This window comes from Loxodonta africana, chromosome 3 (genome assembly GCF_030014295.1).
Source record: "Loxodonta africana isolate mLoxAfr1 chromosome 3, mLoxAfr1.hap2, whole genome shotgun sequence".
Lineage (NCBI taxonomy): Eukaryota > Metazoa > Chordata > Mammalia > Proboscidea > Elephantidae > Loxodonta > Loxodonta africana.
Window position 1 is genome coordinate 12,787,254 of NC_087344.1, and position 16,424 is coordinate 12,803,677.

A 16,424-nucleotide genomic window follows, 5' to 3' on the forward strand; every position below is an offset into this window, starting at 1 on the left:
AACGGGACAGTCAGGCTATAGTACAGTCAGATGGTAAGACCATCAGGCACTGCGAAAGGGGGAAGTTGGGCTGTTATGCAATACACTTTGGCTGAAATAACAGCCTGATTTCCCCACTGTCCGTTGTACAATAGCCCGTTTTCCCATTGCCTGAATGCCCAGTATGCTCAAATGTCTGACTGAACAATTACATGATTGTCCCACTGCCAAACTGGTTGTTTCAACAAGAGCCCAGTGTCCCACGATGTCAGCATGTTTGTACAACTCCCTGACAATTCCACTGCCCGAATGGACTAGTGTGTAAGTCTGTCTCACTTCTTGATCTGTGTGGTTATACAACTTCCTGGCCTTCCAAGTATATAACTTTCAGGGAGGCGCAGCCAACATGATGTTATAGACAGAAGCATCATGCCATCCACCTGCAGCAAAGACTCAAAAAACTAAGATATAAATGTCAATCCTGGGACCCTAAGTATCAAATGAGGAATAAAGAACTCGATCAAGTACTGAATGGATAAGAAACTGACAGAGAACAGAGAAAGAGGAGAGCAATGGAGTGGAAGTCCCATACCAGCTAACATGGCCGGATCTGCCGTCTTGGACCTCGGCCATAAAAGTACTCAGGCAGGGAGTATGGGAAGGCAATTTCACAGAGCTCCCAGCAGGAGACAGAGCACCCGGTAACCAGGGATACATGCTTTCCCACCCCACACTCTTCTTCCCTGTACAAGGCCTCCACTGCTTGCCAATGGGTCACAGTTGCTCGACCGGAGAGATATCATCTCACTACTGCCCAGATTCACCATCTTGGACCTCAGCCACCAAAGACTGCGAACAGGGAGCACGGGAAGGCAACTCCAAGAAAGCTCCCAGCAGGAGACAGAGCACCTGGTAACCAAGGATACACGCTTTCCCACCCCCCTTCCTTCTTGCCTCTACGCGGCCTCTGCTGCTTGCCAACGGACGACGGTTGCTCAGCAGGAGAAATACTAGCTCACTACCACCGGGGCCTGCCCCACCCCCACCAGCCCCATTTTTTTGTTTTGGTTTGTATTTTGATTTTTTTGTTTTTTGTTGTTTCTCTCTCTCTCTCTCTCCCTTCCTTCCTTTCCTTTCTCCCACCCAGCAAGCCCCGTGTGCCATCCCCTCCCCTCCTTGATGGGCCGATTTTTTTGGTTTGTTTGCTTTGCTCCTTTGTGTGTGTGTGTTTATTTATTTCTTTGTTTTCTGATGTTGTTTTTTAGCTTTTTTGTTGCTTTTTCCTCACCACCATATTTTTTTGTTGTTGTTGAATTTTTAAAATTATTTATTTATATTTTGCTTGTTTGATTGTTGGTTTCTTCTCCCTCTTTCCCCTCTTTCCTTTCCTTTCTCCCACCAACCTAGCCCTTTGCACCACCCATGCTGCTTCTTGACAGGCTGAGCCACACCACTTGGCTAGAGAGCCACCAGCATATGGCCTCGCCAGGTCTGCCCTGCCCCCACCTGCTGAATCCTACTGCACTGCCATTTTATTTACTTTTTTCTTTTCTTTTTTTTTACTCTATTTTATGCTTTTAGGTTAGTTTTTGTTTCTCTCTCTTCTTTCACCCACCAACTTAGCTCTGTACATTAAATTCTCTTTTCCCTCTGCCTATCTGCACCATGTGCCAAGTGCCATGCCCCCAAGTGGTACCAACTCAGTTCCCCGGACCCCACCCTGCACTGCTCCCCAACCCCACCCCATCATCCCCAGTTCATGCAGCAACTACCCATCCCCACCCCTCCACCCCCACTGGACCCACCCTGCTGCACCATAACTGAGTGACCGGCCCTGCCCACCTGGACAAGGCGGTGAGAAGTATCATGCCTGGAGGCAAGCAAGCAACAAAACACATCCAGCCTGCCTGCCCAGACATAACGAAATAAAACAAAAAAAGGCAGGATGAAACAATCAAATCTACAATCAATAAATGATGAAAATATTCCTGCATATCCTGGAGACAGCTGACAACTTCAAAACATAGAAAAAACAGGAGAGGATGGCTCCAGAAAGCAACCAAAATAATACAGATGATCTTCTGGTAGAAAAAGGCACTGGAACTACCTGATAAGGAATTCAGAACTCAAATACTCAGGGTTTTCCAACTGATGAAGGAAAACACAGACAAAAAAAAAAAAAAGAAAAAAGACAAAATCATGGAAAAGACAGACAAAACAACAGAAGAAATCAGGAAAATAAACTAGAAATCATACAAAAACAGCAATTGGAAATCCCAAAGATAAACAAGATCTTAGAAATGGACAGTGCAATAGAAGGTTTTAGGAGCAAATCTGAAACAATGGAAGACAGGTTCAGTAAAATTGAAGACAAATCTTTGGATACCACTTTGAGGAAAAATCAGAGAAAAGAACAAAGAAGAATGAAGAAACCCTGAGAGCAACGTGGGATATAATAAAAAGCAAAAATTTGCATATGATCGGAGTTCCAGAACTGGGGGAGAAGACAGAAAACACAAAGAGGATCATTGAAGATTTGCTGATAGAAAACTTCCCTAAGATCATGAAAGATGAAAAGTTGACTACCCAAGAAACTCAATGAACCACGTATAGGATAGGCCCCAAAAGAAAAACACCAAGACATATCATAAAAAACCCATTGCCATTGAGTTGATTCCGACTCATGGCAACCCTATAGGACAGAGTAGAACTGCCTCATAGAGTTTCCAAGGAGTACCTGGCGGATTCGAACTGTCACTTGCTAAAACCAAAGAAAGAATCCTGAGAGTAGCTGGAGTAAAATGAAAAGTCACATGCCAAGGAAAACGATAAAACTATGCTCTGATTACTTGAAAGAAACCATGCAGGCAAGAAGGCAATGGGATGACATATATAAAACCTTGAAAGAAAAAAACTGCCAACCAAGAATAATATATCCTGCAAAACTCTTGCTCAAATATGATGGTGAAATTAGGACATTTCCAGTTATGCAATTTCAAGCCAACGCACTGTACAACCCCAACTTCCCCCTTTCCCAGTGCCTGATGGTCTTACTATCTGACTGTACTACAGCTTGGCTGTCCCACTGCCCAGCTGGTTGCACAACCACTCAAGTAGTATACCGTCCAACTTTGTACAACTGACTGTGGTTGTATGTCTGCCACAACATCCTACTCACACACTATCAGAATTGTGACTATCAACTGTGATGGTGCCTGGTTGTTTGGGCAAATGCTAGTCTAGTTGCTGTTAGGAAGTAGTTCTATGTGATTAAATTACATCACCCTCCATAATATGGGTGGGCCTTAACCAAGCAGTCGAAGACCTTAAGAATTTTCCTGGGTGTGTTCTGCCTCCAGACTATAAATAGACATTTTGCCAAAACACTCTTTACTCTTTCTGTTGCCTGACCTATGGATTTTGGGACTCAAGTCAGCAGGAGTCTCCAGCCTGTCACCTGACCTATGGATTTGGGACTTGCCAGCCCCAAACTGCATGAGCCATTCCCTCAAAGTAAATCTCCGTAGTTAGTTGCCGTTGAGTCAATTCTGACTTATGGTGACCCCATGTTGTAAGGAGTAGAATTGCTTCATAGGATTTTCTTGGCTGTAATCTTAATGGAAGTACATTACCAGGCCTATCTTCTGCAGTGCCACTGGGTGGGTTTGAACCACCAACCTTAAGTTGTTATTATATGCCATCAAGTGGATTCTAACTCATAGTGACCCTATATGACAGAGTAGAACTGCCCCACAGGGTTTTCTAGGCTGAAGTCTTTACGAGAACAGATCACCAGGTCTTTTTTCCTGTGGAGCTGCTGGTGGATTCTAACTACTGAGCTTTTGGTTAGCAGCCAAACACTTAACCACTGAACCACCACGGCTCTTCGCCTTTAGGTTAGTAAACACACATACACACACATTTCACTGGTTCCATCTGAGAACCCTAAGACAACGACTGATTTAACGTCCTACTTCTCTGCTTTTCCATCAAACATCTATCTAGTTTTTTAGCTGTATGATTGTTCTGGCCATATAGCATTCCTACTTTCCCATTCCTTGAATGTCTGATTGTACAACTGTCTTCCTACCAGTCTGGTTGTAATTCTGACCTTTTGGACAGGAGGTGAACTCTTCTTCTGCCTGGCATTTTTTATTCTAAAACTACTCAAGTATCTGACGCAACCATCCCACTGCTTTACTGCCTGACTATACGGTAATTGTGGAGGTTGAATGGTTTTACAGCTGGACATCTGTCTGTCTGTACAGCTTGTCTGTCTCGCTGCTGTGCCATCTGATGGCAATAAGGGTTTCATGCTAGGGCTTTCAATTGCGCAACTTTCCAGCTGTCAGACTGCATAACTCCCTACTGCTCCACTGCCCAGCAGACAGATGGAACTCCTGATCATATCCTTGTCTCCTCAGCAGTTCTGTTCCTCCTGTCATATAGCTGCCTACTGACTTCTGGTTGGCGTTATCCTGTGTAGTAGCATTTTCTTAGAATGTTGTCTTGAAAGAGTTTTTTGAGGCCCTGACTGGAGGCTGCCCATTCCCCTTCTTGAGCAGCTGATTAAATCTACTCTCCAACCACTCCCCTTATCAGGTTCTCATACCCCTGGACCACTATATGCCCCTCCTAATCATTCCAAGACCAAGTACCCAACACCAGACAGCCCCTATACCCTGAGCCTGAAGGATTATTCAAAGTGTCCAATCCTCAGGAAGTCCACAAACCCTAGCTAACATTGCTCTGCTTGCCATATATAAATGTCTCCTACAATTCCAGCTTATTGTTACCTTGAAACCAGGTACAACCCTGTGTGGTCTTGTGGAGTGCTGTGTTCTCCCCGAAGAAATTATGAGTATAATAACTTCTTTCCATGACATTAACCTCCATGTCTATTTGCCTTAACATACCTGATAAAGCAAACCCCAGGTATATTTAGAACACCCGGCTGCCTACCTCTGCCTCAAGGTAAGGCTGTTGTGCACCTGCTCTGTCCATCCCTAGAAGGGCGGGTGTACCTCTCACTCCACAGGCTGTGTCCAGGTGCGGGTGGCGCAGGGAGGAGCGCTTGTACACCACATGGGGACCACTTTCCTCTGGGCCCCGAGGTCCCTTGGCCCCACCTTGCAGGGGCTCAATCAGGTACTCTTCCTCGTCTGCCACAATCAGGCCATGCTGGAGGTTGGGGAGTAGGACAGAGGGTTCAGATCAGTTTTGGTTCCCAGGACCCCTGGGTCTGTCTCTATGACGCCATTCCTTCCACTCTTATTGGGTTTATTTTGCCGCTTCTAATTTCTCAAAATGGATATTCAGCTCATTACTTTTTCAGCTTTGCCAAAGGTTATACATTTTCCTTAAAGTACTGCTTTAGCTGCACCCTAAAAAGTAGAGATTAGCTCAAAATACTTTCAAAGTTTCCATTATGTCCTTTCCTGAACCGTGAGATATTTATAAGTATATTTCTTATATCATATCATATGTATCAAGATTGTTGTCGTAGTCAAGTTGATTCTGATTCATGGCAACCCCATGTATGCAGAACACAACTGCTCCATATGGTTTTCAAGGTAATGACCTTTTGGAAGCAGGTTGCCAGGTCTGTCTTGAGGCACCTCTGGGTGTTTAAACTGCCAATCTTTGGGCTAGTAGTTGAATGCATAACCGTTTGGACCACCAAGGGGCTCCTGATATTATACCATACATATATAGGAGCCCTGGTGGCACAGCGCAGTGGTTAAGCATTTGGCTGCTAACTAAAAGTTCAGTAGTTCAAATCTACCAGCTGCACCTTGGAAACCCTATGGAGTGGTTCTACTCTGTCCTATAGGGTTGCTATGAGTCAGAATTGACTCAACAGCAACAGGTATAATGGGTATGTGTTTCTTCTAAATGTATGGAACGTTCCCTGGCCTCCCCAGAAACCCTCAGCTCACCAGGCCCCCACAGGTGCTGATGGCCACATGGGAGCTGCCAGCCTGGCCCTGCAGGTGGCCAGCGTAGAGGCAGTGGGGCCGGGCAGCCTTCTGCCAAGCCAGGCCCTCCCGTGTCCAGTACTCCACGGAGACGTGCCCTGCCAGCAGGCGGGGACTGCGGGTCAGGTTCAGCAGGAACTGGGTGCTGGGTGCGACCACCTTGTAGAAGAGGCGGGACTCGGTGGTGGCCCCCGTGCCCCGGCGCTGCCTCCGGGGAGCAGGGGGTGAGAAGGCCAGCAGCGCCCCGTTGTGGTCCACGCGGGTGGGGAAGGCGATCTCATAGCTCTCCAGACTGGACAGGAATTCATCTATGGGCGAGGGGCAGGGGCAGAGGCCTGGGATGACCCCTGGGGCTGACCCACAGCACCAGCTGCTGATGCAGGTGATGCTGGCCTCACTGGCCCCTGCATCCAGGTTACTGGGTGCAAGACTCCGGCCTAAGTGAAACCAAGGCCTTCTCCCATGACCCTTCTCCCGGCCCCACTGACCCCTCTCTATGCTAGCTGGCTTCCTAACTCCTTGCTCCCTCCCCACCACCCCGGACTACCCCTACCTTGAGACCGGAAGGCATGCCGTGGTGTGGCCTGGAACGTGAGGCCCAGCCCCAGGGCAAGGGCCCAGCGGAGGATCTGGCAGGCGGGAGCCATGGTGGCCACGTGTCCACATGTCTCTCTCCAGCCCCGGCTGCCGGCAGCCCCCACAGCGCCGCTTCCCTGTTCACAGCCTGGGCAGCATCCCTGGGCTCCTGGAGGTGGGGAGCTGGGGTCAGAGGTGGGCCTGGCCTTGCTGCCCAGCACAGCCAATGGCACAGCCAATGCCAAGGCCCCTTGCCAGGGTGACAGTGGGACCCACAGTGCCTCGCTTCTAGCCCTGAAGATTCCAGAAGGTACTCCCCACAGTTTGAGGATTCTGAAGGTCCCTTCCTCATTTATTAGTCCCCCTGTCACTGCCCTCCCATCCTCCCTACACTCTCAAAGGACAGGCAGGACCTTGACACCATGTTTTTGTTTGTTGTTGTCAAGTTGATTCCAACTCATGGCAACCCCATGTGTGCAAAGTAGAACCATGCTCCATAGGGTTTTCTTGGTTGTAACCTTAACTGAGCCCTCCGAGTGCTATGGTTAAGCACTCAGCTGCTAACCAAAAACAGTCAGCAGTTCGAACCCACAAGTGACTCCATATGAGAAAAGACTAGCGACCTGCTCCTGTAAAGATTACAGCCTAGAAAACACTATGGGGCACGCGGTGTGATGGATTGCTCTTGTGTGGTTTTTTTTGCCATGGCCTTGTAACTCCCACCAAACAATTGGGTGGGACCATGCTAATCAGGTATATGGAACCCTAACAAGGGGATTGGTCAGTTTGGCTTAAAATGAGCCATCCCAGAGGCTAGAGAGAGAATCTCATTACTACCAAGAAGAGGATCTCACTACTACCAAGAAGAGCCAAGAGCTGAGCACGTCCTTTGGATACAGTATCTCTATGCTGAGAAGCTCCTGGAACCAGGAGACCAGGAAGAAAGAGAGCTGTAACACTGAAGACAGCGAGAAGCAATGGCAGAGAAACAGTGGCAGGGGAGACTGGCATGAGAGACCAGGAGGAGGTGGTGTGGTGGGCTTCCTGGCCCACAGAATGAGAATGCTGAGCACCTTCGGGCACTTGGTGGAGCTAGGTTTGCCAAGCCAGGGAGCTAGACCTGAGCGCCTTCTGGCCAAGGCTTACTGGCGAAGTGGGGTGTCTCGAGGCACTTATTTGCAGAACTAAAATAGCTTTGTAAAACTTGCCTGAGCAAGGCAGAGGCCAAGGGTCTAGGGAGAGGCATGCCTGCAAGCACAGCTGAAAGAGGCTGTCCGGATGGGTGAACTGTATCCTGAATGTTCCTGATCCTGAATTATAACCTGTTACTTCCCTAATAAACTCTATAATCGTGAGTGTTGCGAGTTCTGTGTGGCCATTGTGATGAATTATTGCACCCAGCAGAGAAACAGAGAATGCCATGGGGGGGATGGCTGGTATCAGAATTAGTATAGATGGCAGGGAGAGGAAGCACGTCTGAACTCCGCCTCCTGGGAATCAGCCTCGGGCTGTTAATCTTGATCTCCTTCCTTCCTGTGAAGTTAGAGGAGGTCAGATGCCTGTGCCAAGCCATTTTTACAGTTCTACTCTGTCCTGTAGAGTCGCTATGAGTTGCAATCAATTCGACAGCACACAACAACCTTAATGGAAGCAGATTGTCAGGCCTTTGGTTCCTCAGTGCTGCTGGGTGGGTTTGAACTGCCAACCTTTAGGCTAGCAGTTGAATGCAAACCTTTTACACCACTCAGGGATCTCCTGAGAGCTTTACACCATTTTAATTGCATAATAGCCCTGAGAAGTACACGTTCATTCTGCTGATTCTATAGATGAGGAAACAGCTCAGGGGGTCTAGGATTCACCCGAGATCTCATGGCTAGAAAGCAGCAGAGCCCAATCATTTGTTGGGTAATTAATATGCTAGCATTTGGGGGTTCAGTGATGCCCAATATGGACGCAGTTCCTGCCAGCCCCCATGGAGCTCAGCGTCCTGGGAATGACAGATGGCAAACAATGAGATGAGTTCAGACGGTGACACGTTCTTTAGGAGAAATCAACTCTGAAGCCAAAGTGCGAAGGAGAGCCAAGATGTGTGAAGAAGCAGGAAAAAGGTGCACCAGGTGGCGGGAAAAGCCTGTGCAAAGGCCCTGGGGCAGGGAGGAGCTTGGGGCAGGCTCAGGATCATGAGAGAGCATGGCTGGCGCTGAGTAAGCAAGAGGAAGGGACGGGGGATGGGGAGAGGGGGCAGCAAGGAGAGGCTGGCAGGTGGCGCATTCACCCCAGTTTAAACTCAAGTTTAATTATACCCAGATCCTGTGCCCTGCCTTTGGACCCCCTGCCATGGGGTTCACCCCACCAGTAGGGCTGGAAACCCCTACAGTGTGGTACCTGACCCGGCAGCCTCCTTTCTACTCTGTCCTTCCAGCCGGATCTCCAGTTCTGGTATCCTCCTTGAGGCTCCAGGCCAGCCTGCAGGTCTCAGTTTCTCTGGTATTTGCCCGGGGCCAGCCTGCCGCAGACACCACTTTGGGCCACCGCCCTGTGCCAAACCCTCCTCCGTCTCCGCCCTCCTCCTTCTTCTCCCTGCAATTTCCCCCTTAATCACACACTGTCTTGTTTTCTTTGCAGCCTGGCCAAGTCTGAGAGCTGATCTCCAAACAGGGCAGTTCAGCCCCTGACAAAGGGAGCCAGCTTTTCTCCAAGAGGCTGACCTAGAAGTGACATTGCCCGTTTCTGCTTGCACCCCTCCAGCGACAGGGAGCTCACTCCTGGACATTTCCCACTCTTCTGTTCCCTTTGGCTGTGCTGGAATCTGCCCCCTTGTTTTTACCTTTTGGGGGTTTCAGTCAGTGGCAGTGGCGCAGTGCAGACCCCCGTGCGTGTCTGTCCCTCAGCTGCCCTCTGAGCGGGGTCCTCTTGAGGCGTTGGTTGACTCTTCAACAGAGCAGAGACGGGGAGGTGGCAAAGAGGAGACGGGCTGGTCTTCAGGCTGAGCTGGGTCTGGGAATTCAGGGGTCCCTGAGGAAACATTGTCCCTCTCTGTACCCCAGTGAACCTGCTCTCGGACCTGATCCTTCCCCACTTCTCATGTTCCTTTTATATCACCCCCATAACATCCTCTTCCTTATTACTTCCCCAGGGGCCTCACCCACGCTGGCTCCGGGCCCTTTCTCATCAGGCTTCCCTGTCCCCCTCCAGCCTTAGACTCCCCCACCCCCATGCCAAGGTGGCAGCAGTCAGCTTGCAACCCCTGCACTGAACCTGTTCCCCCCCTTCTCCTTCCTGTACTGCCAGCCCTGTGCAGAATCTTCTGGCCTCTGTCTCTCTCTAGTTCTGGCCCTCCAACCCCCGTCATCACCACTGTCTTCTGAAGCCAGACCTCTCGATCCCTACAAGCTCACAGACCTCTTTTGTGTTTCCTGCCCAGGTTGGGCATGGGGGGCAGTGTGAGGGACCCAGCCCAGGTGGGTGGGGCAGAGTGGGGAGGAGGGGGCTGGGGAGGGCACACAGGTATCTGTCAGGGGCAAGGTGGGAAGAGCATTTGGGATGGTGGCCCAGCCCAAGGGGCAGCTTGGAGGTGGGATACAGCCCAGGCCTCTGCAGGGAAGACAAACATGTTGGTGGATCTGGGGCAGATGTGGCTCCCCCAGGGCAGGTGAGGGTCAGGGGATTCCAACCAGGAAGGGCCTGGGGGCTGGGAGCTGGGACTTGGTGGGCAACAGGGGGCTTTGCAGTGATGTACGTGAGAATGTGAGTGTGCGTAACTGTGCGAGCTAGTGTGAGTGTGTGCCCAGCCCAGCGTCTCCAGCTCCTCCTCCAGAGGCAGAAGGGAGGTGGAGGCGGAGGCGGAGCACTGGAGGGTGCCGAGCCGGGAGGAAATGCCGGCGGAAACGGCCCGGAAACAGCGGCTCCATCCCATCCCGGGGATCCTGGAGGGACCCGGGCTCCAGCCAGACCTCCCGGCTGGGGTTGGGGCACCGGTTGCCCTGTGGGGGCCAAGGCCCGGCTGCCCAGGCCCCACCAGCCCGCGGCCTTCTCCGGGCGCCTCACATCTGGCCACATCTGGCTGGGCAGCGGCGGCGGACGGGCTGAGAGCAGACAAAGGCCTGGCCGCGGGAGGAGGGGACCTCCGGGTGCCTCGGCTGGTTCCCCCCTTCCAGCCACTAATTAGAGGCCCTGAGCCCGCCGGCCTGGAGACATCCCGAGACAGACACTGTGGCCTCAGTGACCGATAGTGGGGAAGTGGGCGGCGCTGCTCCCACACCCAGACACACACACACACACTCACGCACACACTAGCAGTGACACAAACACGCCCGAGGGCGACCCACACCTGCGCAGCCACCGGGGACCAATGCTCGGAAGTCGGCAGACCCACAAAGGGCCCCCCCACAAGATACACACACACACACACTCTGACACACTCACACTCGGAGACACACAACTCTACACTCCTCAGACCTACACACCGACCCTTCCACACTCACACACCTACACAAGATAACACAAACACTACACAACCCAGATCTACACTGACACATACACAGTCACAGTCAACAGAGACAAACACACAACTACACAACCCAGATACACTCACAGACAACACAGACACACAACTACACATACATGGATCTACACACACAGACTAGGGACAAACACACAAAGTCCCACAAGCCCAGACCCTCACACACCAGACACACAGGCATTTACACACTCAGGCACACCCAGATGTTTGAAGACACACGAGAACACAAACCCAGACACACACTCACCTGGCACTTACACACACAGTGTGCAAAATTTAACCAGGTACACACTCTGGTTTACATTCACACAGACACAACACTCCTGATGCGCACACACACACATCCCCAGACACACAAAGACACTCAAACACGCCACACACACCCAGACATCACAGACACACAACTAGTTACGCAGACGTGGATGCACTCTCTCTCACACACCCACACCCACTCACACACACAGTACACCCACCCAGACAGGCGCTCCAACCAACCCAGGCGCCTTTGGGGTGGCACAGGCTTGCAGGCATCCCCCACCAACTCAGGACCCCCAGTCATCGCCGCCCGGCGCGGACACCCCGAGGCACCCCGCGGGCGGACGCCCGGGCCCGCCTTACCTGCCGCCCGCCGCCCGCCGCCCGCCGTCCCCGCCGCCGTCTCGCCGGCCCGCGCGCAGGAAGGGAGGGAGCGAGCGCGGCGGCGTGGCCGGGGGAGGGGGCGCGGGCCGGCGCTTCCTGAGCCGCCTGCCAGGGTTATAAAAAACCCCCAAACCGCCCGGCCAGAGCCCCGCCCGCCGCCGCCCGGCCTGCGCCGCGGGCTGGACCCGGGCCAGGGACCCGGGCGCTCCGGCAGCCCCGCCCGGGACGGCGCTCCGCGGGGGGGCGCTGGGGAGGAACGGGCGGCGGGGGGAGGGGAAAGAATAAGGTGGGAGGGTGGGGGAGGGGAGAGAGACTCCAGTGGGGGGATGGGGCGGGAGGAGGGAGGGAGGGAGAACTAGGTGGGGTGACGGGAGAGGGAGGAAGAGGGGAATTGGGTGGTGGGAGGAGGGGAGATTTGAATGGGAGGAGGTGGGGGCATGCAGGAGGGGGCGAAATTTGGGGGAAGGACTGGGGCGGGAGGGGTAGGGGCGGATGGGGTGGAGGGGTGGGGGAGGGGAGCGCCCACTCCCTTTCCAGCATCAGCAGCATCAACAACAGCTGTTATTTATTGAGGGCTGGTCCGTGCTCAAACAAGCACTTATTGGGCGCCTCCCGTGTGCCAGGCACAGTGCCCGGGCGGGGCGGGGGTAAAAATCCCGCCTGGGCCCGCCCTCCGGAGCTCTCCACTGGGGGGTCTGCCCTGCCCTGGGCCTGCCGTTGGCCTCTGTGCTTTAACCCCTTCGTTGTGGGGTGGGCCTGGGCGGTCCCATTTCACAGATGAGGAAACTGAGGCCAGAGAGGGGAAGAGTGGACGCTGGGTGAGAGCAGGGACCCTGAGGGTCTTGTTCACCCGTGGGTCATGTTCAATAAATGTGGAGCTAATACATGAGTGCGGTGATGTGGGTGGCTGGTGCAGGGCTGGGATTGAACCCCAGGTGGCCAGCTGCCCCACTGGCCTCTGGGTGCTTGGCCAGGGGCAGGTGCTCCAGGAGGGGACAGGGTTTTCCAGGCATGGCCCCCAGCCTGGCCTGTCCCTGGGCTTCTTTGAGGCTCTCTTTCCTTATCCTTGTGGAGCGAACGGTTTATGCTTGACTACTAACCTAAAGGTTGGCAGTTCGAACTCATCCAGTGATACTGCAGAAGAAAAGCCTGGCGATCTGCTCCCATTAAAATCACAGCCAAGAAAACCCCATGGAGCAGTTCTGCTCTGTGACACATAGTGTCACCATGAGTTGGAACTGACTCTATGGTAACGAACAAAAAGAACACGATGTGGGGAATAGCTGCCTTTACAGGGCCGCTGTAAAGTGGCAAACATTTGTTGAGCGCGTGTTGTGTGCTGTTTCTGGGGCACAGCTGAGATCCTAAACTTCCTCCTGAACTTGGAAGGACTTGTTAAGGTTCAGGCATACAGCAGGCGCTCCATAAATACCAAATCCTTCTCCTGGAGCTCCCACTAGGTTGCAGCCCCACCCATAACCCATCTTCATCCTGACCCCTTGGGATACCAGGGCCACCTCAGGCCTCCCAAGCCACCATTTGAGGAACAAGCCCAAGTGATCCACCTCTGGCCCCTGCCAGCTGTCCGTCCAGGACCTGCAGGCCTCCTGGGAGCCTGTCCTGGGCTGTCCTCTCCTATTTCTCTCTTCCTCCATTAAAGAGGCAGCTACCTTTGCATTGTCTGTTTGCACTCACACTAGAGGCTCTAGCATCTGTCCAGTGGCTGGTATAGCCAGCTGCCCTTAGCCTGGTGGCCATCAGACACTGTTGGGGACTTCACGGCTGCTTTGAGCCAGGAGTGCTCAGGCTCCACCGCACACTAGCTGTGAGATGCGAGCAGGTCACATGCATCCGTTTGGCCTCAGTTGCCACATCTGTACAATGGGAGTTATCGCTTGACTGGATCCAGACATACCATGGTTGCTCATCCCACAGATGAATAAATACTCTCAGCTTTTATGATTATTTGGTGAAACTTTGGCTCTTTGCCTTCCCAGCATCCTTCCACACATACCGCCCCCCTCTAGTCCCTGGGTGGCAAAAATGGTTAAGTACTCAATTACCAGCTGAAAGGTCGGTGGTTTGAACCCACCCAGAGGTGCCTTAGAAGAAAGGCCTGGCGATCTACTTCTGAAAGGTCACAGCCTAGAAAATCTTATGGAGCAGTTCTACTCCGCATACACTGGGCTGCCATGAGTCAGAAGAGACTGGACGGCAACCACTGGTCACAGCTCCAGATGTTCCACGGAGTCTCCCGCCCCTCTCTGGGCGTGGTTTGTATGCGGCCCTTGACTTGGCCATAAGCCACGCCCATATCCCTCCTCCTGGCCTCAGGAATTGGTTGGGGAATGAGCATGGGATCTGCTCAGAGGCAAAAACTGCGTTGGGGCTTACTAAGGGAATCCTGAGAGACTCATGTGCCCTGAGTGGGCTTTGAAGCTGAGTCCCTGTCTTAGACTATAGGGAGAGGGAGGCCCTTTCTGAGAACCAAGCTACCAGGTGAAGGAGGGTAATGGTCCCAGGGCCATCATTTGAGCCCTGAGCAAGCTGTTCCTGAAGCCCATAGCTAGGCTTTTCATCCATCCATGCAATGTTTATTTTGCATTATTATGTGCCACTGAGATGTTGGCTATTCAGATCTACTCAGAGGCACCTCAGAAGACAGGCCTGGCAATCTGCTTCAGAAAAGCCACAGCCTAGAAAACCCTATGGAGCAGTTCTACTTGGCACACTTGGGGTTGCCATCAATTGAGTGGCACGCAATAACAATATTATGTGCCAGGTGCTGTTCCAGGTACTGTGGACACAGCCAGGAACAACACAGTCCCAGCCACGTGGAGATCATCATTTTGCCTCAGGGCCTTTGCACTTGCTGTTCCCTGTGCCTAGAATGCCCTGCCCTCTGATATTCACATGGCTGGCTTCATCTCATCCTTCAAGTCTCTCTTCTTACTTTAGAGAAAAAAAATTATTTACTTTTTTGGTGAAAATATATGCAACAAAACATATACAACTTTGACAATTTCTACATGTACAATTCAGCCAACCTTTTCCAAATTATTTCACCATCATTAACACAAACTCACTGCCCGCTTAGCTTCTCATCTATCCTTTCGATTACTGTTGTCTGTTTGATCACATATAGATAACTTTTAAAAGAATATAATGTTTAATGCAGACATTTCTTTTCTAACTAAAACCCCTCCAAAAAACCCATTGCCGTCAAGTTGATTCTGACTCATAACGACCCTATAGGACAGAGTAGAACTGCCCCATAGGGTTTTCAAGGCTGCAATCTTTACAGAAGCAGATTGCCACGTCTTTCTCCCATGGAGCAGCTGGTAGGTTTGAACTGTTGGCCTTTTGGTTAGCAGCTGAGCTCTTAACCACTGTACCACCAGGGCTCTTTCGACTGTGTGGCTCGTAACAAATGGATAATATTGTGAAGAATGTGAATTCTAGAACAATTAATTATGCTCGTGCAGAACCTCTGCATAGTAGAAGAGGTTGTTGTCCGAACAGAACAAGGGATACTGCATGGTTTAAAACCAGGAAATGTGTGCATCAGGGTTGTATCCTTTTACCTTACTTATTCAGCCTGTATGCTGAGCAGATAATCTGAGAAGCTGGACTATATGAAGAAGAACGGGGCAACAGGTTTGGAGAGAAACTCATTAACAACTTGTGATATGCGGATGACACAACCTTGCTTGCCAAAGGAAGAGGACTTGAAGCACTAACCGGTGAAGATCAAAGACTACAGCCTTCAGTATGGATTACACCTTAACATAAAGAAAACAAAAATCCTCACTACTGAACCGATGAGCAACATCATGATAAACGGAGAAAACACTGAAGTTGTAAAGGTTTTCACTTTACTTGGACCCAAAATCAACATTCGTGGAAGCAGCAGCAGTTAAGAAATCAAACGATGTCTTGCATTGGGTAAATCTGCTGCACAAGACCTCTTTCAAGTATTCAAAAGCAAAGAAGTCACTCTGAGGACTAAGGCGCACCTGACCCAAACCCTGGTATTTTCAATCACTTCATATGCACGGGAAAACTGGACAATGAATAAGGAAGGCCGAAGAAGAATTGATGCCTTGAATTATGGTGTTGGCAAAGAATATTGAATATACTGTGGACTGCCGGAAGAACACACAAACCTGTCTTGGGAGGAGTGCAGCCAGAATGCTCCTTAGAAGCAAGGATGGTGAGTCTTTGTCTCACTTACTTTGGACAAGTCAGGAGAAACCAGTCTCTGGAGAAGGACAGCATGTTTGGTAGAGAGAGGACCATCGAAAAAGAAGACCTTCAATGAGATGGATTGACATAGTGGCTGCAACGATGGGTTCAAGCTTAGCAACAATGGTGAGGCTGGCGCAGGACCGGGCAGTGTTTTGTTCTTTTGTACATAGGCTTGCTATGAAGTGGAACCAACTTGATGGCACCTAACAGCAGCAATGTGCCTCGAGGAGCTCTGGTAATGCAATGGTTTTGTGCTTGGCTGCTAAGCGAAAGGTTGGCAGTTTGAACCCACCAGCAGCTCTGAGGGAGAAAAGATCTGGCAATCTGCTCCCGTAAAGATTGTTATTGTTAGGTACCATCAAGTCAGTTCTGACTCATAGCGACCCCATGCACAACAGAATGAAACACTGCCCGGTCCTGTGCCATCCTCACAATTGTTGCTATGCTTGAGCCCATTGTAGCAGCCACTGTGTCAATCTATC

General features: G+C 51.4%; 1 protein-coding gene across 5 annotated transcripts in view; it reads right to left on the bottom strand.

Moving 5' to 3' along the window:
• ADAMTS10 (ADAM metallopeptidase with thrombospondin type 1 motif 10) overlaps positions 1 to 11,719 on the bottom strand; it is a 30,688-nt gene extending 18,969 nt beyond the window's left edge. Inside the window, exons 1-5 of one of the 5 annotated variants that reach the window (XM_064280523.1) lie at positions 11,674 to 11,719; positions 9,361 to 9,548; positions 6,511 to 6,702; positions 5,919 to 6,265; positions 5,004 to 5,160 (exon numbers count right to left, since the gene is read on the bottom strand). In XM_064280523.1, coding sequence (XP_064136593.1) covers positions 5,004 to 5,160; positions 5,919 to 6,265; positions 6,511 to 6,604 — 598 coding nt within the window. In that variant the 5' untranslated portion in view covers positions 6,605 to 6,702; positions 9,361 to 9,548; positions 11,674 to 11,719. Of the gene's footprint in view, positions 1 to 5,003; positions 5,161 to 5,918; positions 6,266 to 6,510; positions 6,703 to 9,360; positions 10,533 to 11,673 lie in introns of those variants that run through there. The other 4 variants (XR_010321215.1, XM_064280526.1, XM_064280527.1 and 1 more) reach the window with 4 other exon arrangements.
• Between the last annotated feature and the right edge of the window lie 4,705 nt (positions 11,720 to 16,424).